This window comes from Callospermophilus lateralis, assembly GCF_048772815.1.
Source record: "Callospermophilus lateralis isolate mCalLat2 chromosome 11 unlocalized genomic scaffold, mCalLat2.hap1 SUPER_11_unloc_1, whole genome shotgun sequence".
Taxonomy (NCBI): Eukaryota; Metazoa; Chordata; class Mammalia; order Rodentia; family Sciuridae; genus Callospermophilus; species Callospermophilus lateralis.
The window spans coordinates 764,501-791,629 of NW_027510153.1; the positions used below are offsets into that span (position 1 = coordinate 764,501).

Consider the following 27,129-nt stretch of genomic DNA (forward strand, 5'->3'; position numbering starts at 1 on the left):
CCTCTTTTGGGTTACTGTTTGCTCTGATTTTTATGTAATCTAATTTTTTTTGTGTAATTCTAAGATTTTTTTGTGTGTGTTGATGTGTTTCCCCTTTTAGAGATCATTTTTTAGAGCCTCAAGTTATTTTGATGATTCAGAACTACTCTATATATTATACAAAGTCCTATTTAAAAATTTGACTTTATAAATTGTATTGATTGATTAGATTTTCTGACTTACAGATTTCTGAAAAACTAACAAGATCTACAGTTTCTTTCTCTAGCCACTCCCTAGCCCCTCAGCAACCCTGGGATTGAGCCCAGAGGCTCATGCATGCTAGGCCTTCTATTTCTTGATATTGCATATACTATAAAATTCCTTGTTGTTTTCTAAGGATTGTTCATTGTGGGGGTTCAGTAATTAGGTTTTATTTATTCCTCAGAAGTCTCACTTTTATTCAAGTTGGTGTTTCTTTACTAGTTGTTTTCCCCAGGGAAGATAGAAAAAGGAACCAATTATAAATGAAATACTAGTTCAAGAATCAAATTTAATGTGTGAAAAGTGTGTGAGGGAGATGTGGGGGGTTGTTGTTGCCATAGGTGTGGTAAATGATCTCAGTTAACTTCCCGCATCATTAATATTTTATTGAGTGCATGTGTATATGTTGATTCCTTGAAAGTTGAATAAATTAGTAGATGCTCTAAAGATCAAGGTATTAGAAAAGGTATAAAAACTGCATTAACAAATATGCACTAGGAGGACATTTTTTAAATGAAATAATGGGTTTTAGCTAAAAGTCACAGAAATTCTATATTCTACTAATAGATAAATATTTTTGGTGTGAAATCTTTTATATTTGTCAAACTAATGTTTACTTTTGACTTGCATAAATTCCTTTTTAGTGAACTACATGTCTGAGTATTTCTAATGACTTTCATTTTTCTGCTTCAAACAACCAATACCAATTTTTAAAATAAAGTTTGACAGAAAAAGTTTAATTTGAGATTTATTTTTGTATATGATATTTATTTTTTGTAAATTAAAAAGATGAAATAATATTTTATATAGGCCTCAAGATTTTAATTTTTTGAAAGAAGAATCTATACTTATTTTTTTCCTAGGATATGAACTTAAATTGTTTTAATGTTCTAAGTTTCCTCTGTCTCACACACAATCATATTTTCTATGCACAGTAGTATTTATTTCAAGACGCATCTTGGTTGAAAAATCCTTTGAACATTATGGGATTATTTTTTTATACTCATAGCCAAATCCCAAACCTGATTTTTTTAAATTCAAAATCTGCCTCATTCTATTCCTATCTCACACCCTAAAAAAATCAGGCCTAACTCACCTTTTATGTGCTTTTTTTTGACTCTGTTAATTTTCTCAAGTTGATTCTGTACATTGTCACTGTCTTGATCTTAAAATGTCCCTTTCATTTTGTTACTCAGGTATTTTCAGTCTTAATAATCTATTTAATATTCATTTGACCTCCATGCAAGTCGGTGTAGATTCAGAGATAAAAATACCCACAGGCCTGCCCCTAATATTTTCACATTCTAATAGAGTAGAAAATCAAATACAATACAGTAAGTGAAGTGCAGATAATCATTTATTTACTCATTTGATAAATACATTTGTGCACTTACTGCTTGTTATTTCCTGTGCTAGACTGTAGAATGTGAAAGACCTGAAATCTGCTAAATACAAGATTCATTTAGTTAGTAGTAGGCAGAAATATAAACAGATATTTATAAATTTAGGAATGTAATATAATTCTGGCTCTATGAAAAACACAAGGGAGGAATATCTGATTCCATTTGGCAGATAGCGAAGGCTTCTTGCATGGATAAACTCTGAATGAAGCCTTGAAGTTTTGATAAAAACTTGGTGAAAAAGAGAGAGGTATGGGTAGAAACTTCAGGAAAATGAGACAGGAAGAGTAAAGCACCGAGGTGTGGAACAGTTTGACTTCTTTGGGGGAAGGTGTACAAGAGCATTGGTATTATTGGAGTATAAAGGTATAAGCAAGATAGGGCAAGAGATGAAGCTAAAGAAGGTAGGTCTGGGCTCTATCCTGAGGGTGTTGAATTTCATGTTAAGGAGATTTTTATCCTGAAGGTTGTGGGATATGTTGATGGGTTTTAAGACAAGGACTAATATGGTTACATATACATTCATTCATTTAAATTCTTGCAATTAAAAAATTATTTTTAACTGATACTTAAAAAGATTGAGTTTCAGATTGATCTATTTTGCAGCTGTATGGAGGATAGACTTGAGGGTAAAACTATTTAGAGGCTGTTGAACTACAATTGATACAGTGAAATAGGAGTGAAAGTGTAGGGATAATCAAGAAATATAGAGAGGATAAAATCAGAATGTGATTGGTTGGTAAAGGAGAGAACATGGATAGAAGGTTGGTGTTATCATTAAGAGAAAAAGAAGAACAGTTTCAGTTGTTGACTTCAGGCAAGATTGGGAAATCAGTTTGGAATATTTTGTATTAGAAGTTCCTTATGAGACATCTGAGTGGAATTTTTCAAAAATTTTGTTGAGAAAAGTATAACCTATAGTGGCTAACCCAGATTGTCTGGGATCAAGTGTGAATTTGTCAGTTATGGCTATATGTCTTTATGAAGTTATACTTAACCTCTCTGTAACTCAGTAACTCATCTGTAAATGTTGATACTGGGGTTGATGTGAAGATTTAGCCTTTTAGTATAAAATACTTTAGAATTTTGTCAGGCTGTAAAAAGTCTTAAAGAATTATTAGCCATTCTTAAAATCATTGTCATGTTGAGATTTAGAAGATTAATGCTATATAGCAGAAAACTAGAGTAGAGAAATATGCTTGGATCAGATAATGAGGGACTGTATGTATCACTTAAAAGTAGTATGAATTTTAACCTAAATATAGCAGAAAACTTTTTTTTTAAGTGTGTTATATCTTAACCTCTGAAAGGGTTCTTTCCAAATAATTTATTATTTTTAGGTAGGTATGCTGCCACCAGATGCTAGGTATGTGTTACTGTTGTACAAATGAAGCAATAAAACTATCATTTTTTTCAATGAAGTATTGATTTGATTAAGATCGCTGAATATAAACAGTCTAATTCTGGTAGGACTTCCTTGTTTCAAAACAAAAACTAAGATTAGTTAAGATGAGGTAAGAGAGGGTTGTTGTAAAAATGCAGAGACTTCAGAGGAAGGACGGAGAAGTGTAGTAGGGCCTCAGAGAATCTGAAAAGCCATGGGAAATTGATGCCATTCTTGCCACCATTTCTTATCTCATTTCCATATTTTTGTATATTAACTTCCTTTATTTACACATCAGTTTGTGTATGAACAAAAATTATAGGATGAATTTCCAAACCTATGCTATATAGTGGAATGGTTTCCCATTAAATACATTTTAAATTTTTTTTAAAAGGCAAAAAAACCAATATATAAACAGTGGAAGCAAATCTCATAAAATAAACCACTATCCGTTGGTTCCCAAATTTTGTTGTACACTCGAAGCTTCTGGTAAGCTTTTTAAAAATTCTTTTTACTGTTTAGAACACACACCATGCCAAAATCAGAAAGTCTCACTCTTTTAAAAAGATTTTCAAAGAGCAGAAAAGTTTAAAACCATTGATAGAGCCACTTTGCAAGATTTTGCAATACTTGAGTGATTATATATTATGACTTCTTATAAGCCAGGTACTTTACTTGGTGTGCTTCTGTAAGGATTATTTAATGCCAGAAGGAAAACTGGCTGTATTGGATATAGAGAAAAGTGTCTTGGGCTGCAATTTATCTTGTAGGATGATCATGTGTACTGTTATTTAGAGGTCATTTTAGTGGTGTGGCTGTAATTACATGAGGATCAAATTATGCACTAATTTTAGAATCCTTCATACAAGATATCTCTTCTCTATAACCTTTCTGGACAGCTCTGCTACTTCCTTGTTCCCTACTTTCAAGAGAAAAATCTAATTGATTCACTCCTCTTATCAAAAGAGGGTGAAAACAGATGTCATGGATGGTAGAAGTTGTAAGTACTGGCCAGTTCCCTCAGAAGGAAGTTCTACATACTTTAAAAGTACTTCAGTGTTTCACCTACAGAAGAATGCATGGTAAATATATATATATATATATATAATATTAAAACAAGTGAAAAAAAGACCTCTACATCTGTTACTTAGATTAAAAACATTCATCTACCAATGCAATAAAATCTTTATCTAATTCCACCCCTAGCACCTGAGATAACTATAGTTCTGAATTTATCATCACCTTGCTTTTTATACCACATATGTGTACATAAACTATACTTAGTTTTCTGTTTTTGAACTTAGTGGTGTCATTATGTGACGTCTTCAGTGATTTTCCTTTTGTTCAATATCATTAGAGCATTTTCACTCCTGCAATAGTATTCCATTATAGAAATTTATCTCAGAGTCCATTCTCATCAGTGAGCATTTAGGTCATTTCCAGTTTTGTTACTGTTACAAATATTTCTATTGTGTTAGGTTTTGTCTGCAAGTGCCAAGGGTTTAGAGTTGGATAGAAATCATGAATCCTGTGTTCCCTTAGTCCTTGAGTACTAGAGAGTGTCTTTGAAAATGAGGTAGAAAGAGGGAGTGAAATCAAAAGCAACCTGGTGAGGCTGGGGTTGTATCTCAGTAGTACAGCACTTGGCTAGCAGATATGAGGCACTGGGTTTAGTCCTCAGCACCATATAAAAATAATAAAATGGGAATTGAGTTTATCTACCACTAAAATATAAAAAAAATGAAAAAAGCAAAACTTGTATTTGTTAATATTATCTACATGGTTTCATTATATAAATCATCAAACAGACATCCCTGGGAACTATTGATGAACACTTGATACCCATTGACCATTAACATGGATCACTGACCTGAACAGAGGTAGCAGTTCTTTTATTTTTTTTTCTATTTTTTTTAGTTGTAGATGAACATAATATCTTTATTTATTTCCTGTGGTGCTGAGGATTAAACCCAGTGCCTCACACGTGCAAGGCAAGTGCTCTACCAGTGAGCCAACCCCAGCCCAGTTCTTGTATTTTTGAGTTGATATTGCCTGCCAAAACTATATGCTTACCAGAAGGAGTCATTTATAACCTAGACTTAAAATTTAATAAATAATAAAATAGCCTGCATGACAGTGAAATGAAGCAGAGGTAGGTGGTATCTGATACTATCCCAAGCAGCAATTGTAAATGATATTCTTGCTAGACATTTTCTATCAAGCATCTGAAATGAAACTCTCACATTGATTTGGATTGCCCTAGAGCCAGGAGTACTGGATTCAGTTGACTTCAGGCTAAAAAGAAAACACTCTTGGTTTTCATCATAAACATAGGAACCAATGTGATAGTAAAATGAAATGAGACTCCAATATGAAACTGTAGCCACTGCTTTAGCATTTATCACTTTGTTCCTCACTCTGTCTTGGTATTCTAGTGCTAATATCATTGTATTGATTCATGGAAGAAACTAAAAAGATTGTTTAATGACCTAAATTTTTTGTTGTATATGTTTATATGTGCATATTAGATACAGAGATCTCTCTGTGTATGCACATATACTTACATGCATCTATATGTATAAAATAAGAAGATGTAAATGGAAAACATAGGCACCATAAAAAATAGTTATAGTAACACATGGAGCCATGATAATATTATCAGTGAATATTCTTTAAAGATATGTAGGGGTAGAAGGCAGTAAAGATCTTTCAAAGAAGAAAAAATTACCTGTAGTCTCATAATCTACAAGTAATTATTTTTAATAATTTGTTTTAATTTTTAATAGTTTGTTTATATGCACAAATATATTTAAAAACTCCACTTGATTCATTTTATGCAGTCTTGTGCTCTTATTTTACCCAGCTTTATACTGAGAACATTTTCCCACGTTAGAATTTTTTGAAAATATTTTTTGACAGCTGCATAACATTACATTGCATTAAGTAATTATAGCCATGTGTAGCCATGGACCTGAGTGTATCATCTTAGGGTTTTTTGTTGTTGTTAGTTTGTTTGTTTTTGGTTAAAGAAACTATGTAGGAGTTCTGAAGTTCTGAGAAATAATGCCTATTATTAATGCCTAGAGGTGCCTCTTTCACAAAAAATCAGTTTTTTTAAAAATTCAGCAATTATTCAGAGCTAATATGCAGTCACTGTTCTAGACTTGGAGTGTATAATGATTGATTTTTATTAAAAATCCCCTCCTTTATGGAACTTTCTAGTAATTTGTTCTGAATGATACTTAAAAACATGAGAATCAAATAATGTTTTGGTAATTTTATGTAGTTAGATGTGATTCGTTCTGAACACTGAATCATTCCACTTTTTCTGTATCCTATACCATTTTTCAGTTGGGATTATTTAGTAATAGCTATATACTTTTTGTTGGCTTGTATTTTCAAGCAACAGTTTACAAATTTTCATAAGTAAAATGCTGGTTTCCTTAGAATTGCAGGTAAAGAAAGGAGAAAGGAAAGGAAATAATTGAAAAATTTTCTCAAAAAACCCCAAGACCTGGAGGAAATTTTAAATGATCCTTCTAATGTATCTCTTCATTATACAGTTGAAGAAACTGAATTCTCCTGATGTTAAGTGGCTTGTCCACTGTCACATAGCTAGTACTATATGACAGCTCAGCACTATATTATATGTAGTCCATATGGTTTTGAAATTCAAGAAATATTTGGGTTGTCTGTATACCCAGGCCATGAAGTACACAAAATTAAGATGATTCCTTAAGCTACAGATTCTGTTTTCTTTTTAAACATGAAGGTGATCGAATTGAATGAGATTATAGGCTATAAATAGGTTTGGTTGCTCAATGATTTAAAGTCTTATGGTTTTTTCCATTCTTGATTTCCTTAGTTTTATTTAGCACTATTTTTTTCTTACAGGTTTTTTTTTTTTTTGAACGGTGGGTGTGTCTTGCTGATTCTGAGGCTGACCCCAAACTCCTACATTCAGGAGGTCCTTCTGCCTCATCCTCTCAAATAGCTGGGACTACAGGCATTCTACTAGGCCTGGTTTGTACCTTTTTGTTATTTTGGAAAATATGATTCAGAGCATCCTAAAATGTTGCTTTTATCTTTGCTCTCATTTCCCCTTCTTCAGCTGGTTTTTAGGTTAGTCATTATAATGTTTTTGTTTCCATGGTTAGGCCACCAAAGTTTTTCTGTGATAGTTTATATAGCTTCTTGTTTATCATCCATAAAGAAATATTAAAAAGGCTTAATGACACCCCTGGAAAGAACAAATAGTCACCATAATTAGAATTATTTGGGATTTCTTCCATTTTCTACATAAAAATCACTTTTTATAGTTATTTTTAAATACTATAGAGATTACCAGATTACATATTTTTGTAACATTCTCTTTGAGGTATGTGCATTCTCACGTTTGTTTTTCCTGTCATCAAAAAACACTTGTCAGTTTGGCAATTTCATTTGTTCATGCTTTAAAATTAATGTTCTAGGATTGTGAAATACAATGAAAAAGGACCTAAGAATACATAGAAAGCAAATTAGTATAATGAAAGGTTGGATTTGGAGTCAGATACTCTAGTTCTGTTTTGTTTTGCCACTGATTATAATATTGATCAGGTAACATTGATTTTTTAAAATATTTTTTATTTCTACATAATACATTTATTTTGTTTATTTACTTTTATGTGGTGCTGAGGGCCTCGCATGTGCTAGGTGAGCACTCTACCGCTGAACCACAACCCCAGCCCCTAACAAATTGGTTTTTATATATCAGCTTCTACATTTTTGTCTCAGTAAGATATTTTCTGACCTCTCCCTACAGTCCCACAAATTGAATTTCCATTGTATGCTGTCTTTAATGCATATACTTTCTCTTCAAAGCACTTTTTATAACTTGGATGTACGTATTTCTTTATTTGTTTAATATTATCTTTCTTACTGGATTACAATTCATGAGAGTTCATATGTGTTATTTATCACTACATGCCCTGTCATAGCTCATGATAGGCAGTCAATAAGTTTTTGTTAAATAACTGAACTATATACTTACAACCTGACATAAATCCAATTTTTATGCTTTCCAGGCATAAAACTACAACACATCTCTTTCGGAAGTCCTTTTAAAAGAAAATCAGGACAGTACAGTTTCCTATAACACAATACACCTCTTCTCTCTCTTCTCGCTGTCCATATATGTATATAGGAACGATTTCCAGGCTTAAGAAATTGTGCTCTAACCCTTATTTCTCACTCCATTTAATAATAGAGTTTGGCACTATACTCTGAAGTTCTACCTTTGGGGCCATGTGTTTCATTGATGTCTAGCACAGTGCCTGACATGTAGTAAATAGTCAATGTACACACAAAAACCTAAAAAGACTTCAATTAGTCATTTATTTTTGAAGGAACATTATAAAAACTTGGCAAGTTTTTATATATAACATTTTGAAAATGTATTGTTTTATTGAGAATGATCTTTTATAAAATTATAAATATTGAGTTTAAGGAACTCAATATATTTATATTCAGTTGTTTATTCATGTTCTGGTCAAGATAAGACATTTACTTGTGATCTGGTCTACTTTTGAAAGACAAATATGTGAACATAATATCTTTCCAGTAAATCTTGCAACTATTTCTGTGACTACATATGTTAACACTTTTATAATTGGCTTCCAAATGACAAACACAGATGGCTGTAGTCTGAATTTTCAGCATGTTTTAGAATAAATGTTTTCTCAGTAATTTAAAGTGCATCATTTCAGTATCAGATGGTTATCTAATTGATTCAGATTTTTTTGCTTATCTGCTAGCTTGCCATTTTTCAAATTTAAAATAAAACTAAATAGTTATAAATAATTGAATACATGATAAAATCTTATTCCTCTCACATTTTTATAAAACAGTAGTCTTACCAGAAAGCTATTATGGATATTATTTTTTATGAGAAACTTTTTGTTCTGTTTTGGTTTTCTTGGTGGAGGAGGGAGGTTATAGTGAGAAGGACTTTTTTTATGTTCTTATTCATTTATTAGCCATTTTTGTAGTTGGTCTATTTAATTGTTACAGTAATTCCAATCATATATTTCCTCTTTTTAAGGAACAAAGAAATTCACTTAGTCTCATTCTTTTATCTTTCACCTCTTAAGAGTGATTCAAGTAATTTGAAAATTGTTCATTTTAATTTTGAAACCATGGAACATTTTAATAAAGTAGAATTAGGTATGCCTTTTATATGATCTTGCTTAGTGTGGTGACTTTTCAATAAAAGATAAATTATCCTTTTAAAAAATTCAACATAGGGGCTGGGGATATGGCTCAAGTGGTAGCGCGCTCGCCTGGCATGTATGCGGCCCGGGTACAATCCTCAACACCACATACAAACAAAGATGTTGTGTCTGCTGATAACTAAAAAATAAATATTAAAATTCTCTCTCTCTATCTCTCTCTCTCTTTCTCTCTCTCTCTCTCTCTCTCTCTCTCTCTCTCTCTCTCTCTCTCTTTTTGCCACAGTCCAGCTGCAGCAAACTAGCCGGGGGATGACGAACAACTTGTGTACGTTGATACAGCAGGAATGGGAGCCGTTTATTGTAGGACAGGAGCAGTATTTATACATTCCACACAGCTTATCTAATTAACATAAACTAGATACAGCAGTCAACCAATCAGGAATCTCCACATTTAATGGCTCAGTGGCGTTATTTCACAAACCACTCCCTCTGGCAAAATGCCAGGCACCCATCCAGACTTGTTTACAGACTCTAACATCTTTTTAAAAAAATAGATAAAAAATTCAACATATATTTATTTAATATTGCTCTAGGCTTTTAATATATAGAAGTAGGGAGGAAAAAAATCCTTGCCCTCATGGGGTTTACCTTCTGGTTAGTTTTTCTGAAAAAATAATATGACTCATATAATGAGTAGTATAGGCCTAGAACAGTATCTTTAATTATGTTTGTAGAAGTGATTCATTCTAAATACTATAATGGAACTATTTCTACTTTTTATTCCATATCTGTGTGCTTCTTTTTGCATTTAGTAACAGATATTAGTATTTTGGAGGGGTTTTTTTTTTTGTTATTTTGTTGTTGTTGTTGTTGTTTAAATCAAACTTTCCATTCTTTATTTATCTATCTTTCATTTTGTACTGATGGTTGGACCTGGGCCCTCTGTGCTTGCTAGGCAAGCACTCTACCACTGAGCCACATCCCCAGATCTAAGTCATTCTTTCTATAATGCAAAGTTAATAATTTTTTCCTTTGTTATATATTTGATATTTGAATAAATATTAGATATAAATTATTGATATAATCTAACACTTGGAATTTTAAGCAAAATCTTCATCTTTGCCTTGATAAATTTTGCTGACTAAATATATTCTGATGCAGAAACGTGATATTTCAAGAAGTTTCTGAAATTGAGTATAAATATTATAAATGTTATTATTAGTATTTATTTTTTGGCATTGCATTCTCTGAAAGGGATGTTTTTAAATAATGCTCCTGGATTTCTGATTCTATTTATAGATAAAGTATTTGCCAATATTCTAGTTAGTTTATTTTTAAGAATGATCTGCTATGCTCCAAGTAGTTCAAGTACATTTCAGCAGCTTAATAATGTGAAAATAGAGGCAACTGGTCTTGCACCTGTTCCTCAACACACTGGGTAGTTACTAAATAACTGGGAAAAATGTTAAATGTCATATATTTTTATTCTCTGTAAGTATAATCATGAGCTATTTCTGACTTATGAATTAAATATCTTTATTAAGGGAATAGAACTTGTTTATATGCTTTTCTTCATCTACAGCAGATAATTTAAGTATAAAATGTTATTTATAAATAATGTATTTGCCACATATTTTGATAGTAACATTAGCAAGATTGCTTTAATACTTTAGATAATAAGAAATTTATTTGCTGTCTTTGTAATTGGTCTGGTTAAGAGTTATGGTAATTCTAGGCATATATTTCCTCTTTTTAAGGCAGAAAGGAACTTACATGAGGTCTTCTTTTTTCTCCTCTTAAGAGTGTTCAGGAGCTCAAATTAAATTTAAGTCTTTCTCAGTAGTTGCTTTATATAAAAATCAGAATACTTACTGTATTTAAAAAAATACAGTAATAGCTCAGCAATATATCCTTTGCCTAGCACATACAAGGCTGTGGGTTTGATCCTCAGAACTACATAAAAATAAATAAAATAAAGGTATTGTGTCCATCAAAAAAAATTCTTAAGAATAAATAAATAAAATGTAAGTGAGCAATAGGAAAAATACCTGTAATCTGAACTCCAAATGTAAACAAAAGTTGTTAAGGTTGTAGTTTTCCAGAATTTACCTATGCCTATGAATATAATGATGTTTAAATTCATACTGGATATAATCATTGAAAGCTATGAGCCTAAGACTTGCCTTATCTTTTAAAAAATGAAGTGTAATTTTCCTTTCATCAAAAGAAATAGATATGCTACAATACTACTTTATACCTGCTATTATATCACAAAGTCTTTAATAGCAATTGCTTGCATTGGCATTTTTAATATAAGTTCACCATAATTAGTTCTAGTGTTACCTGGTATATAATGTGTACTTCTGATTTTAGGTGGTAAGAAAATATTTTAGGTCTTAAAAAACTTTGGATAGTATAGTAAGAAAGTTTTTACCTTTTTCAGTTTTCTTTCTGCTTATGATAACGAAAATCTGTTTGATGCTTGTCTCTCTTTAACAGTCTTTTATTTTGTCCATTTTTTTTCATAGCCTTCAGCAACCTCTTACTAAAATTTCAATAATAGATTTATCATTTCTTTTACTTTCAATTTATCTCTTAAAAGAAATAACAAGTGATATTAACTTTCAATTTATGCCAGAGATTACATCTCCTTTTAAAATAAATTTAAAGAAAATACACTGTTTAAAATATGTTAAGTAAATGATAACGTGTCGACGACTAGGATTTGGTACAAATTCTGATGATGACAGACAAATGATAAAGGGTAGAAAACACTGCTGTTTAATATTTTAAGTTACTTGTAAGGTTTTTCCCACTATAAATATGGTTGCATTGAGCATTTGTATAGCTAATAGGCTAATTATCTTTTTTTGTATAAAAGATAATTATAGACAATATCTTTTGTATAAAGTAGTAGACCAGAACAAGTGTGTTTGGAGCTCCTTGTTTTTGTGTGTATTTTCATATAATCTTAAATCCAGAGATTATACTGTGAATGAGAGTCCCTCTATTCCCCTATTCTAGTTATAGAATAGTTTTTTCCCTAACTCAGCTAATTTCCTCTTCTTTAGACTTGACATGTTAATTTCTTTTTTTTTTTTTAAAGAAGGGTTTGTATTAATTTTCTTTCTTTTTTTTTTTTTTAATATTTATTTTTTAGTTTTCGGCGGACACAACATCTTTGTTTGTATGTGGTGCTGTGGATCGAACCCGGAGCCGCATGCATGCCAGGCGAACACGCTACTGCTTGAGCCACATCCCCAGCCCTGACATGTTAATTTCTTACCCCTCAATATTTAATAAGTTCATTCACAAGTACCTAGTTTTACAACCTTTACAACCCGAATATTCAATCCAATAGTTATTCTGAAACTGTGAAGTCATCTATATTATTATCATCGTTTTAATTTGGTGATAGTTTGATCTTTTAAATAAAGTGATCCCAAAGAAAAATTATCATTGATATTAATGATACTTTTTTCCTGTAGCTTGCCCAGTTTCGACAAAGAAGAGCTCGATTGGATGGACAAAACCCTCATAAGAAGCCAAAAAAGAAGAAAACCTCAAGCAGTGAAAATGATGTTCATGGCTTGAATATTGATCAATCAAAGAGTGAGGAGATGTTCACAAATAGTTCTCAGGGTGTTGGATCAGCCGTGATGTCTGAATCCACAATAATGAGAACTCTAAACAATGAAGAAATGCTTAAGCATGAGGAGGTCTTTTCTATTGATGTAAGTATTCATCCAGATTTTAAAACATTCTACCTCTAACTAGAAAGTAGTGGCAGTGAAAAGTCATTAACATCCACCTGAGGGAAGATTGACAAAGTCATTGACTTTTTAGCATCAAGAACTGATGATTCTTTTAAAGAACTTGAACTTTTCTGATGGCATGTTAAGGATTTACTTTTATTTAATAGAGTTACATGAATTAGAGGAATGGTGTCTTTGATGCTTTTGGCTTACAGATGACATCTACTATATATGTAAAAGTTCTTGGTACTTTTGTATTTATAACAATGCCTTGTTATAAACTTTATATGCATTATTATAAGTCATTATAATTCATAATGAAATGAAATTTTTAAAGATTTGGATAATTTTTACTAGTTTTTTAATAGTTTTTTTTTTAATTTTCTATCATTGTTACTAACAGCAACGTCTTAGTAAAGCAGGATTATTTTTTTTTTGTAAAGTATGATATTTAGCAGGGAAAAAATGTCATAATTGTAATCATGTTTTACTTTTGTTGTAGCCGGAAAGTGAGATTTCAACCACAGCAGAAGATTACACTTCGGAGGTAAGACTAACATATCCCAATTAAAAATGTCATAGATAAAATTGATATTTCTTTGAAATTATTGATTTTTTGTACTTTATTTCTTATAAATTTATATGCTTCTGTATATATATTTAATATAATTTAAGGTAACATAATATAATATAAATGGATTGAAAAACTGAAAATTATATTTTACTGCTGTATCTTTTTCCAGTGGTTAGCTAAAGTCTTAACTGTTTGAATTGCTTAATCCTTAATTATATAGCAGCCCTATTTTGGTTTTTAGGAAAGTGAGTCTGCATTTCTACGATCCATGACCATTTTAAGATAGCCATTTAACACAGTAAAAATTTTATAATTAGTATGATTTTTATAGTAATGCTTTTTACAAATGTTTGAATACTAGTGTGTGTATATATATGTATGTGTGTATATATATATATATACACATATATACACATTTATATATATAAATGTTTATTGGAATTAATGTTGCTGTAGTGTTGTGCGAGTGCATAGGCATTGAAATCAGGGCCTTGTAGATGCTAGGAAAGCACTTTGTCACCAAGCTACATTCCCAGCCCTTTTTCAGTTTTTAAGATAGATTCTCACTAAGTTGCCCAGGCTATCTTTGAACTTGTGATCCTCCTGTCTCAGCTTCCTGAGAAGATGGGATTAACGGTGTGCATCACCATGCCTGACAATGATGATTTTTATTTCAGGTGATAAACTATACAATAGGCATTGGTCTCTTAAGAAATACCTGCCTTCTTTATATGTTTGCAATAAGTATCACTTTGTTATCTTATTCTTTTTAGATATGATTGTCATTTCTTTGCTCCCAAGTTTAGAGTACATGGAAAATTATTCTTTACTCTGAATGTTTACGCAACTTAGTATATTTCATAAGTCTGAATTTATTGTAGGCTTCTAATAGAAAAACTATGTCCTTTTTTTTAAAAGAGAGAGAGAGAGAGAGAATGAGAATGAATATGAATCTTTTTTGTAGATGGACACAACACGATGCCTTTATTTTATTATTATTTTTTAATGTGGTGCTGAGAATCAAACCCAGGTCCTGCCCATGCTAGGCAAGCACTCTACCGCTGAGCCACAATCCCAGCTCAAAAAACTATGTTCTTAAATTAACATATTAGTTTTTATTTTTGTTGTTTGAGTGTGGGTGTGTGTTTGTTGCTGGGGATTGAACCCAGGGGCGCTCTACCACTGAGCTACATTCCCAGCTGTTTTTATTTGAAACTTACTTGCTAAGTTGCTCAGGCTAGCCTTGTACTTGCAAACCAGAATTATCTCAACTTTTTCCATGGTGTGGTTCTCTGAGGACCTGCCTCTGAACATCTCCCAAGAAAATGCTCCATCAGAGAAAAATCTTGAAAGTCATTCACAAAGACATTGTTAAAATTTGCCTTGAGCTTTTTTCTGAGCTGGCACAAAATAAAGAAAACTATAGGGAAAAAAATTTCAGAGGCATTCTCTTAAACTCTCTAAAACCTGGAAGCTCTGAGGACTCCCAATAACTACTGATGCCTTTCTGAGCTGCTTGACTATCATACCTCCCAGTCTGGAGGTGAGATCACTTTTCTGTCAAAAATGTCTGTTGCCTGAAGGAGACTCAGGTCTCATCACTGATGAGAGCAAAGATCAGATAGCAACTCTGCTTTTGTGGAGTGGAGAAACAGGGCTTTCAGTTTGTATATTGATGAGTATTATATGCTGTAGCTTGGGGAATTTGGTGGGAAGGCCTGCAACTAACTAAAGATGAGGATGAGAAGAATGAAATGGAGGAGAGTGAGGTGAAGTTTGAGAACTCTTCTGCAAACTTATGAAAAAAATCTTAGATAAGAAGTTGAGAATCTTAGTTATGAAGGTTGTGACAATCCTCCAGTAGGCTGTCTTCAACCTGCTGCATTGTGACTAGCACTCAGGGCTAAACAGCGAACTCAGAGCAGATCATAACAGTCCAGGCACTTCAACACAACTCTACAATGGGCAACATGATGGCCAGAAAGTACTTGGAGATAGATCCTAACCAACTCATTGTGGGGCATTATAAATATGTTTAAACTGAATTAGAGGAGAACTAACAATGGGCAACATGATGGCCAGAAAGTACTTGGAGATAGATCCTAACCAACTCATTGTGGGGCATTATAAATATGTTTAAACTGAATTAGAGGAGAACTAACTGAATATTTGCTATAGAGGTATTAGATATAACTATTATACTGGATAAATAATTTATGTAATACTGATAACATGGTATTTGACATGATCTTTGATGATATTTACAAATATTCATTTTATTACACTGTTACTTCAAAATAGAAATTTTAGTGTGTACTAAAATTAGAATGTGTCATTTCTGAGTCATGAAAAACTAATTGAAATTTAGAAGTATTATAATTTGAAAATTATCACAAGTGACTTTGTATCTAGAAGTAGTATTCTACATTCTTGTGGTTTTTCACCAATTACAATAATGTGTTAACAAAACTTGTTTTTTTGCCTTCCCTTTAGCTTTATTTCTCAGAGATTATTCTTAGAATAAAAGTAGAGGAATCAAACTGATTTTTTAGAAGTCTCTTATTTAGGACCCTCTCCCCCTTTTATTTGGCAGTTGTGGGTATTGGGCCTTGCTCATGCTAGACAGATGCTCTACAACTGGGCTACATCTTCAGTCCTAGGATTTTTACTTTTTAATGTGTCATGGCTCATACAGACTTAATCCTAACTCTAGACATTCTGACTAGTCTGTCCCACATATTTCAATGTTAACAATTTCATTCTTCTGGGTTCTATTAACATAGAATTGTGAAGGCTTAAGATATGGGCAGGAATGTGGGCAGGAATGAAGTTAGTTTTTGTATTCTTAGTGGTAAAAAGGCAATTAAATGATTAATTGATAAGAAATTAATTTCCCACTCCTTAAACCCTATATACATATTCTATCATCCTCCTTTCTCTTACTACTAAATATCTGTTCCATAGACAAGTGGTGATATGTTAAAGAAAGCCCCCACATCTGTCTGGATTTGCATGACTAGCAATAGTACTATCCCCAGAGGAAAGTTTTTAGGGGAGTGTTCTTTACCTCTTTATTTCCCTTGGCTTGCTTACTAGCCTTTAATAAAATTTATACCAGTAAATGGTTTTATTTGAAAATAAATAAGGCTTAATTTTAAAAATATATTTAGCTAATTTTAAGGAAGCATTTTGTAAAAGAAGATCTAGTAACTTGAAGCTTTTAGTTTTCTTTCTGAAGACTAAATAGGAACTGCACTTAGAACTTCAGTTAACTTAAATGAAAGTGTCTTTTGCATTGTAAGAACTTAGATGTTTGAGGAATGATTGGCATTTGATATGCCTCTTAGATACTTCAGTTAAATATAATTACCATATTTGTTTTGCTATTAAGGCATTTTCCCTAGATGTAAAAGATACACAGTTAGTAGAAATATTATTGTTAGGTAAATAAAATTTGGTCTATCATAATATATCAGGAAATTGTTTTTATACAGGTAAATGATTGCTGTAATGTGGTGAAAACAGGAAAGCCTACCAATTTATTAATGGTACAGTATATAAAACTACTCATGATACTAATATTTTTTTTATTATTTAAAACCATTTGACTTACTAACCAAGCTTTCTCCTGTATGTAATTCTTTCTGTATGTGATTTCTAAAAGTTACTAGATCTTCTTTACTGCTTAACAAAACAAAGTTACCTCATTTCTATTATAACATGGAATTGGAACAAAATTTGCAGATATGCTGTTTAGGGGTAATATCACATTAATAGCAAACCAGATTACCATAGAAGTGAACTTCAAAGTGAAGAGTGATGTTTTAAAGTGGATTTTGCTATGGAATTCAATATTTGAATTCCTCTCTCAGGAATGTTGCTAGTACTGAATTATTAAAAATATTGGATTAATTTAGGAAGAAGAATTTGGTGTCATTGATTCTTATTCTGAACAAGGCGCACACTATAGTGAGACTCGCCTAGAGTTGATAGAAAACGAATTAGTTGGAAAACCTGAACATGAGCCCGAAGAACTGAATAGAGAACTGGAAGAAATGAGGGCCACCTATGTGACTGACGGATTGCATCAGGTACATTTACCTTCTGTGGCCTTTGTTTGCTACTCACAAAAACAAAAACAGGAAATTTTTTTTTCAATATTTATTTTTTTTTAGGTGGACACAATATCTTTATTTTACATTTATGTGGTGCTGAGAATCAAACCCAGTGCCTCATGCATGCTAGGCGAGTGCACTACCACTTGATCCACATCCCCAGCCCTCCAGCAAATTTTAGTGATAGTTTTTTTATTTAATGAGAATTACAGGTGTTAACTTAAGATTATCTCATTCACGAGAAAAATGGGGTTCTTGCACATAGTATTAAGAATCCCATTTTACACCTAGAATTCAACTAATAGGGGTAACATGTATGTTACTTTGTTTATTTACCTTAATAAGATAGAGTAAAATATCTTCAGTGATTTCAGGACAGATGTTTTTCTAATGAGCCTGAAAGAAAATTGTGGTATAAATCTTATTTTTTTTAAAATGATGACTTAAACCCATTAAGAATGTCAGCAAGTTCCTGTAAATATTATCTGCAGTTAGAGTGAGATCTCTTGTATTAAGTAATCAGTTATGAATCAAGATGAAAATGGGATATTAATGAGGATGACAGAATAGATTTCAGTTTCATCCTCTCCAAAAACAAGTTGGTGGTGTTGCCCGGTAACAGATTGGGGGAGCTCCCCAATATAAAGGCATTTGCTTCTAGAATTAGATATATAGAAAAGCCAGAACAAGTGAAAATTTTTTGCATGTGCACATTAATTTCTTTCAGATTGATTTGGAAGTAAAACAAATTTCTTAAAGCTCATAGCTTTCAAATGTGGGAGATAGCATTGTAAGAATTCCACTGATGTGTTTTGAATCTCATATTTTTTAAAAAGTTGCTTGTAACAATGATAACCAGTTTCATGTAAAATATAAGCCTGGAATGTAATTATTTTCACTGATTTCCTTTAGTTACAAGAATTTGAAGCAGCAGTTAAACAAAGAGATAGTATTATCACACAGCTCACCGCCAATTTACAACAGGCAAGAAGGGAAAGGGACGAAATGGTGAGAAAATGTTTAGAGTTGACGGAGCAAAGTCAAAAATTGCAGATTCAATTCCAACAAGTAAGTATTACAAGTAGAACAAGACTTACTCGATTTTTATAATGAATTTTTAAATTTTTTCACTTTCTAGAACAAATCTGTTATAAAGCCATTTGTTTATTCGTACTGGAAAAACTAGTGAATAAGTGTTACGTTAATCAAGAATTTAATTTATACTTCTTGGGTAGTTTCTTGCTGTTGTTTTCTTTGTACTTCTTCCCTGTCTCTATTTAAAAATTCTACAAAGTCTTATCAGGTGTATTTTTGCAGAAATTTAACCTGCAGTTACACCCTACTTTTTCCAACCCTGGTATGGTTTTATGTTAATTAGGTTCTCAATTATAACTAGACTGACAACTGGATATATTCCATTTATCTTTAGTTGGAACTATAATCTAATTGCGTTAAACAAAAGGGAGGAATTTAAGGTAAGAATACAGGCTTGTTTATAGAACTTAAGGGCAGAAATACAATCAGAACTCTGAGAGAAATTGGAACTAGAGTTTGAAAAGTCATCAAGAATCCAGGAAGAACTTTCAGTCTGCATTTTTCTCTGCCTGTCTGCCTGTCTTATTTCTCCTATTTTTTCAGCTTTATAATGTGAAAGGTAAATTCTTTGGCTCATTACCCAAAGTGCACATGACCTATCAGCATGTTGACAGCATGGAAACATGTTGACTGAGATAGTAAGCCTATGAAGTGAGCATAGTTTCCAGAGAACCCCTGTGGGCTGAGGGTACAATAAAGTGTCACTTCAAAATTTAATATTTTGAGATTTCTTTCTATTTTCAAGTTACAGGCTAGTGAAACTCTACGAAACAGCACTCGCAGTAACACAGCTGCAGATTTACTGCAAGCCAAACAACAGATTCTCACTCATCAACAACAGCTTGAAGAACAAGACCATCTATTAGAAGATTATCAAAAAAAGAAAGAAGACTTCAAAATGCAAATTAATTTCTTACAGGAGAAAATTAAAGTATATGAAATGGTATGTGTGTCTTAAGGAAGTCAACCTACTTGTAGCAGCTTTGTAATTAACGTTAAAGTTTTTAATGGAGGTGTTTATCTTTTTTTATGCATATGCACCCAAAATTTCATAATTGAGACAAACTCTTTGAGTATATAAAATAATATATTTCAAAAACATTGAGAATTTCGTAGTAATAGTTTTAAAGATGATACTACTCATTACTCTGCTCCTTAAAAGTGATCTGCCTATGTTAAACTAAAGTCTCAGGAGAATCTATTTTTATGACTAGGATTTTTATCCTTTTTCCTCCAACTAAATGTATTTCTTCTTATTTTAGCCATGATTATAAAATTCTGAAAAAGAAATTTTGTAAATTTAAACTAGAAAAAATTGTGGTTGATTCTTTTTATTCACTTGAGTTATATTCCAGTTTGGGGGAATTATTTAGTCAATAAGTGCTCCTGGTAGGAAATGTATCACATGGATTGTAATCTTTAATCTTAAAAGCAATTCATGCTAGTAGATTCCATTTTTTTGTTTGTTTTTTTGAGAAGTTGAAGTTTAGATGTGATTTGCCTGAAGCTTCCCCATTAATAGGTGCCAGAGTTGAAATTCTGAGCTCCTTGCACTACACTGCACTCTGATCCTTGCCATCTCTGTCCTCTTTTTTGCTCTGTGAGAGCTGAAACAAGGCAGTGTGATCACCGTGTTTGAATGTAGCTGAACATCATTTTACAGTAACTCAAATTTCTTTCCATCACTCTGTGTGTGTCTACAGATGTCTATGAAAGCACCATTGGTATGGATTTGTGGGTTTCAAATAAATTTGAGCAAGTAGGCAAATACAGAATCTGGGAACAATGAAGATGGAGAATACATATAATACAGCATATTTTATAAACTTAGAAGATTCTACAGGAAGTTGAGAAATTACCAAGACAAGAATATTGTTTGGATAACAAAAGCCTTAACTAGCACTTATTAAGTACTTACTCTATAACAGGCAGTATTCAAAGCCTCTTACACATATTAATGCATTGAATCATCACTACAACCCCATGAGATAAGGGTACCTTTATCATTTACAAATGATGGTACCAAGACAATGCAAGATGAAGGAAATAATCCAGGTGCAGAAGTGATGTATTGATAGAGCCAGATTTCAAAGCTCAGTTATCTGACTCCAGAGACTCCTCTTTGAAAAATAGGAAATGTACAAATTAAAATTATGAGAAGGGCATGCTTTTCAACTAAGGTAATTTAAAGATTATGCAAGTGTTTACAGAATACCTATTCTGTAGTAACCCTTGCAAAAGATATATGACGGACCTTAAGATGTCCCCTTTCTTCACTGAACCCATGGAGAGGTGCGGCATGTACACAAGTTACCACAAAATAAAAAGTAAGTGCAGGTAACAAGTGTTATGAATGTTTTGACGAGGTCTGATTTATGAGGAAAAGATTCAGGGTAGACATCAGCAGGGAAGTAATATTTGAGATAGATCTATAAATTGGAATAATGTGTTATTTATATTTTGTTTACCCATAAATTGGTATAATATATGGAACAGCTATTCAATACCTATTTGGTAATCAAGAGAATTGTTTATGAATTCATGACAAATAGAGATAGGCAGGATATTCTTTGTGGGGTATGGAGTGGGCATAAAGACCCAGGCTGAAATGTTGAAAATGTATAGGGAGCAAAAAGTAATTTACTTAGAAAGCAATAGGCTTTGGAAGTGTCTTTCTGGAGGGTAAGAGTAGAAAGACAATTGAGGCCTAAGTTGAAAGTGCCTGGATCTAGGATTTTATTATTTCTTATTGTCACTAGGCAGTATAATTTCAGATAATCTAAAATTTATGTAATTCATTTTAGTAATGAAAATAAACTGTTTATTTGAATGTTAGCAATAATACTTTTATTGTTCTTATTATTATATTTTAATTTCTCAGTTTTCAAAAAATTTAATCCCTTTGAGAAGTAGTTCTGTCAGAGCAGCTGAAGTAACTATATTGATAGTCAAAGGCTCATTATCCTAATCCTCCAAACCTCCTGTGTTATAGTAGTCACAAACAGGAAGTATATTATTCCCCACTCTTTCAGGTGTAGTTCTAAAAATAGAGGTTTCCTTGACTGAAGGGCTCTCAGTTTTGTAACATAGAACAAGTGATTTAAAACCATGTAATTTGAAAAAAGCTAAACAAAGAAAACTGTGAATTTGTGGTGTTTAATAGTTGAATGAAGAATTATGGATATCATATTAGGTGTTGGACAGTGTTGAATTAAGTTATTTTCTTTTATGAGGAGTGTTCCTTTTATCTTATAGAAAATCAGGAAATAAAATTATAACAGATTTTTATATCAATGTTAACATTTTTCAAAACTAGTTATTGTTTAACAGTTTAGCTAAAATTGACCATCATGAACTGATTTTACTTTTTTAAAAATTTTTTTAGTTGTAGATGAACAATATATCTTTATGTATTCATTTATTTTTATGTGGTGCTGAGAATTGAACCCAGTGCCTCATGTGTGTGAGGCAAACACTCTACCTCTGAGACCCAGCCCCAGTCCTGATTTTACATTTTATATAGGTTCCAAATGATTTATAAATTTCTTTCTAGTATATGAATATATTTGTATAAAGCTCAGTAAAAATAAAATACCTTAATTATTTTATTTTAACCTCAAACACATTCTGGGAGATAGAGGAAATTTATCTTTATTGTACAGATAGAAATACCAGGATTAATAGATTACACTAATTTACTAATGTTGCATTCTAGTGTAGAAATTAAGAAGGCTCAGCACTTGGTAATAACATATGATGTAATTGGAAAAGGAATATGTGACACTCAGACAACAGCTCATAGTCTCACTCAAGAGGCTGCACAAGATAACCTTGGTTTATGTAGTGCAAAATTTGGCCTCTATTTGTTAGGCTCAGAAGTCATATTTTTTTTTCTTGAGCTATATCAGAGGTGAATTAGTTCAAGAGGTTAATGTTTAAGTCTAAATATAAGACTGTGAATTTACAATGAGAAATAATTATCACAAACTTCAGATTTTAAGATCATTGGATTTTATATTCTTTCTATGGACAGATGAATTTTAAAAGCCAGGTAATAATTTAAAAAGTTGTTTATTAAGTATTAGATGAAAGGGTGTTGGAGGAATCAGATGTTCAGTGGCATGAGGTTGAGATAACCTGTTACATCCATCTCAGTGTAGTAATGTTCATGTCTGTAGACTAAACTTCTTAAATGCTCCTTGCTGTAACTCCCAACATTGTTTTCTGCATTCAGTATGGTTTTTCGAGAGGGATCAGACTTCTAAAAGGTTGATGGTGCGTTGGTCTTCTTCCAAGAACTATACTCAATTGATCAATGCCTACATTTTCTTAGTACATTTATTCAAGGCGCCTAAAAGTCCTGTTTGGCAAGGACTCGTGTCTCCTTAAGATAACTTTACTTCCTTACCTATATTTTCATCAGTTATATGGATTTCACTTATTTCCTTGGCTTTGGGACTATAGTTCTTAACTGTTTAATGAATATGCGTTAATATGTCTTGTCTTAGCCTAATCTCCAGTTCCAAAGATAGGAACTGGGGAAAATTATCTGATGGTCTTTTATCTTTCTGTGTGAACTGTGGGTCTAAGCCCAAGTTGGTATGCTGTAAATATACAGTAGTGGTCTTAGGTGTCACTTGATGTTCAGTCACTTAAGCATTGCAAATCCCTAAATTTCTGATTCACTTAAAACCCCAGGAATAAAGTTAAGGAAGACTTTAAGGAATCCACTTTAGTTCTTGTTGTTGTTCTCATTTTATAGCACTTGTCCATGAAATACCTTCAAATCACTAGAATCCAGGGGAGGACCGGTATTTATTTATTTATTTTTGTTTCTTATGGGAATCCAGGGGAGGACAGGTTTTTATATTTTTGTGTCTTCTGAGAGTGTCTAGATAGTATGTAGTACTATAACTAGCCATCAGAAATACTTATATTTAGAATATTGACCAGTTAATAAGAAAAATGAAAATGTGATAGTTTATATAGATATTTTAGTCAGACTGGTTTTTGTTTTGTTTTGCTTTTTTGGTGGTGCTAGAAATCAAACCCAAGGCCTCACACATGCTAGGCAAATTAGATTGCATTTTTAAATTTAAATATTTAATCACAGCACAGTGTAAGAGAAATTTCTTCCCAAGAAGGGTAAAACTGTTATATTGTTTGCTCATATGTACTGAGTCCTAGGTCTCCTTGTACTGGGAAAAACGGGGGCGGGGGGCAGGCCCAACAGTTGCTTTTTATAGAATTTTATAAAAAGGAGACACCCATAAGAAGTTGCCAGAAGCTAAAAATGTCATTCTTATATTTTCATTTTCTTTTCTTTCTAAAGGAACAAGATGAAGTAGAAAAGTCAAATAAAAAAGAATTACAAGAAAAGGAGGCGATCATCCAGGCATTAAATATAAGAATAATAGAAGAAGAAAAAAAGAATCTTGAGCTAAAGGATCAAGTCACAGCCACTGAAAAATTAATGAGAGAATTACAAGAACAAATTGCAAGTATGAAATTAGAGCTGGCTAATTCTAAGCAAAAAGAAAGACAATGTTCTGAAGAAATTAAACAATTAATGGGTACATTTGAAGACCTTCAGAAAAGACATCATTACACAGATAGCCAGTTTGAATCTGATGTGGTACAGAAAATGGTGGAACAAGAAATGCAGAAAAGATTAGAACAACTCCGAGCAGAGATGGATGAAATGTATGGGCAACAGATAGTACAGATGAAACAAGAGTTAATAAAGCAACACATGTCACAGATAGAGGAACTTAAAGCACAACATAAGGAAGAAATTGAGAGTGTTTTAAAATCACATTTAAATATTACAATTAATGAAGATCAAATAAAGTTAATGAACGTGGCAATAAATGGACTAAATATGAAGTTACAAGATACTAATGCGCAAAAGGAAAAACTCCAAGAAGAACTAGGAATAGTTACAGGAGAAAAATCTACTCTGCAGAGACAACTTGATGACCTTTTTGAAGAATTGAACTTTTTAAGGGACCAAATTCAGAGAGCTAGAATGATAATAGCTGAACAAGAAAGTCAACTGAATGAAGCACGTAAGTCCCTTAGTACAGTGGAAACTTTAAAAGCTGAGATTGTTCTGGCATCTGAATCTAGGAAAGAACTAGAGTTAAAACATGAAGCAAAAGTTACAAATTACAAGATAAAACTTGAAATGTTGGAAAAAGAAAAAAATGCTGTATTAGACAGAATGGCTGAATCACAAGAAGCTGAATTAGAGAGGCTGAGAACACAGCTCCTATTTAGTCATGAAGAAGAACTTTCGAAACTAAAAGATGATTTAGAATTTGAACATCGAATAAATATTGAAAAACTTGAAGATAGCTTAGGCATTCACTATAAACAGCAGATAGATGGCTTACAAAATTTAATGAGTCAAAAGATGGAAACAATGCAATTTGAAAAAGATAATTTGATAACTAAGCAGAATCAGTTGGTTTTGGAAATTTCAAAACTAAAAGATTTACAGAAGTCCATCATGGATTCAAAATCAGAAGAAATGACCCTTCAGATGCATGAACTCCAAGAGGAAATCGAAATATTAAGACAAGAAAAAAAAGAAAAAGGTACGCTTGAACAAGAAGTTCAGGAATTACAACTTAAAATTGAATTATTGGAGAAACAAATAAAGGAAAAAGAGGATGACCTTAAAGAAAAGTTTTCACAACTTGAAGCAGAAAATAACATTCTTAAAAATGAGAAAAAAGCTTTTGAGGACATGTTGAAAATTTATGTTCCTGCTGAACAAGAAGAAAAATTGATTTTCATTGACTCCAGAAAGTCCATATCCAAAGATTGCATCTGGCAAAAAGAAATGGAAATGCTTACAAAAGAGAATGAGGCCCTCAAGCAACAGTGTATTCAGCTAAATGAAGAAATTGAAAATCAAAGAAGTACATTTTCATTTGCTGAAAAAAATTTTGAAGCTAACTATCAAGAGTTACAGGAGGAGTATACTTGCCTTCTCAAGGTAAAAGATGATTTAGAAGACAGTAAAAACAAACAAGAATTAGAGTATAAAAGTAAACTTAAAGCACTTAATGAAGAGCTTCATTTACAAAGAATAAATCCAGCTACAATCAAAGTGAAAAGTGCCATGCTTGATACTGACAAAGCTTTTGTCGAAGAGCCATTAGAAATCTGTGAAGTTGTTGAGAAAGATACAACAGAACTTATGGAAAAACTTGAGGTAACCAAGCGAGAAAAGCTAGAATTGTCAGAGAAACTGTCTGATCTCTTTGAACAATTAAAACAGAAACATGGTGAGGTTAATTTTCTCAGTGAAGAAGTCAAATCTTTAAAGCAAGAAAAAGAGAAAATTCTATTGAGATGTCAAGAGCTAGAACTCCTAATTAACCATCATGGAGCAGAAAATATAAACATGTGTGATGTTCATTTAAGTTCTTTACAAGATGGAATAGTAACTATTATCAACAAGGATTCTCAAGGATCATTATCTAATGTAGGTGAAGATTTTGGAGAAGAATCAAAAACAGCAGTGGAAGAGAACATTTCTTTTGAAAATGTGGCTATTAGAAGAGAAAGCAAGCAAGAACAGTTATTTTCACCATCAGTAACAAATGAGTCCTCACCTGGGACAGATCAATCAAGTGAAAACGATAAACTCCATCAGGAACTTTATGTACTTAAACCAGAACACGTATGTTTACTTATTTACATATGGTATAGCACAGTGAAAATGTACATTTCATGCTAAAAAGAGTTTTCACCTTCTTAAAACAAATTTACAAAAGAAAATGAAAGTGAATTATGTAATTCTCATTTGGATCTATCATTTATCATTTAATTTTCCTATTTTTTTCTTAAACTGTTTTTCTTTTAGCTAATCTATTATGTATTCTGCTCAGAAATTAAAGCAATATTTTCTTTGTAAAGACAATAGTTTAAATAATATTGTTTAGAATCTCAACTTTACAAAAGTTATTGATTTTATAACTTAGTATTTTGTTGCAATTTCAAAGACTTTTAGAGTTTTTATTTCATACTGGTCTTTTTCAAGGTTCCACAATTGTAAACAAACTCTTTTGAGTGTTTTAGAACCTTATGCAGTTGTTCAATAGTTATAAATTCTTTTTCCTTTGTGCAAGAAAAACACTTAAGCCCTAGAGTTTTTTGAGTCTTATACCTGAGGAGGAAAAAAATAGTATTAATTCTCTGTACAGCTAAAGAAATAAAACACATAAAATAATAGGTTATTTTCTTTTATGTCAGCTATTCATATTAGAAATAACAGAAAAGTCTGATGTGTATCTTCAGTATGATAATGCTAAATAAACTTTTTATAATTAAAAACAACTTTT

The 27,129-nt window shown here is 32.0% G+C and overlaps 1 protein-coding gene across 1 annotated transcript in view; it reads left to right on the top strand.

Moving 5' to 3' along the window:
- LOC143385934 (A-kinase anchor protein 9-like) overlaps positions 1 to 27,129 on the top strand; it is a 72,864-nt gene that overhangs the window by 6,756 nt on the left and 38,979 nt on the right. Inside the window, exons 2-8 of the mRNA XM_077107896.1 lie at positions 12,725 to 12,970; positions 13,494 to 13,538; positions 17,060 to 17,113; positions 17,483 to 17,656; positions 18,593 to 18,748; positions 19,521 to 19,718; positions 24,108 to 26,468. Coding sequence (XP_076964011.1) covers positions 12,725 to 12,970; positions 13,494 to 13,538; positions 17,060 to 17,113; positions 17,483 to 17,656; positions 18,593 to 18,748; positions 19,521 to 19,718; positions 24,108 to 26,468 — 3,234 coding nt within the window. The remainder of the gene's footprint in view (positions 1 to 12,724; positions 12,971 to 13,493; positions 13,539 to 17,059; positions 17,114 to 17,482; positions 17,657 to 18,592; positions 18,749 to 19,520; positions 19,719 to 24,107; positions 26,469 to 27,129) is intronic.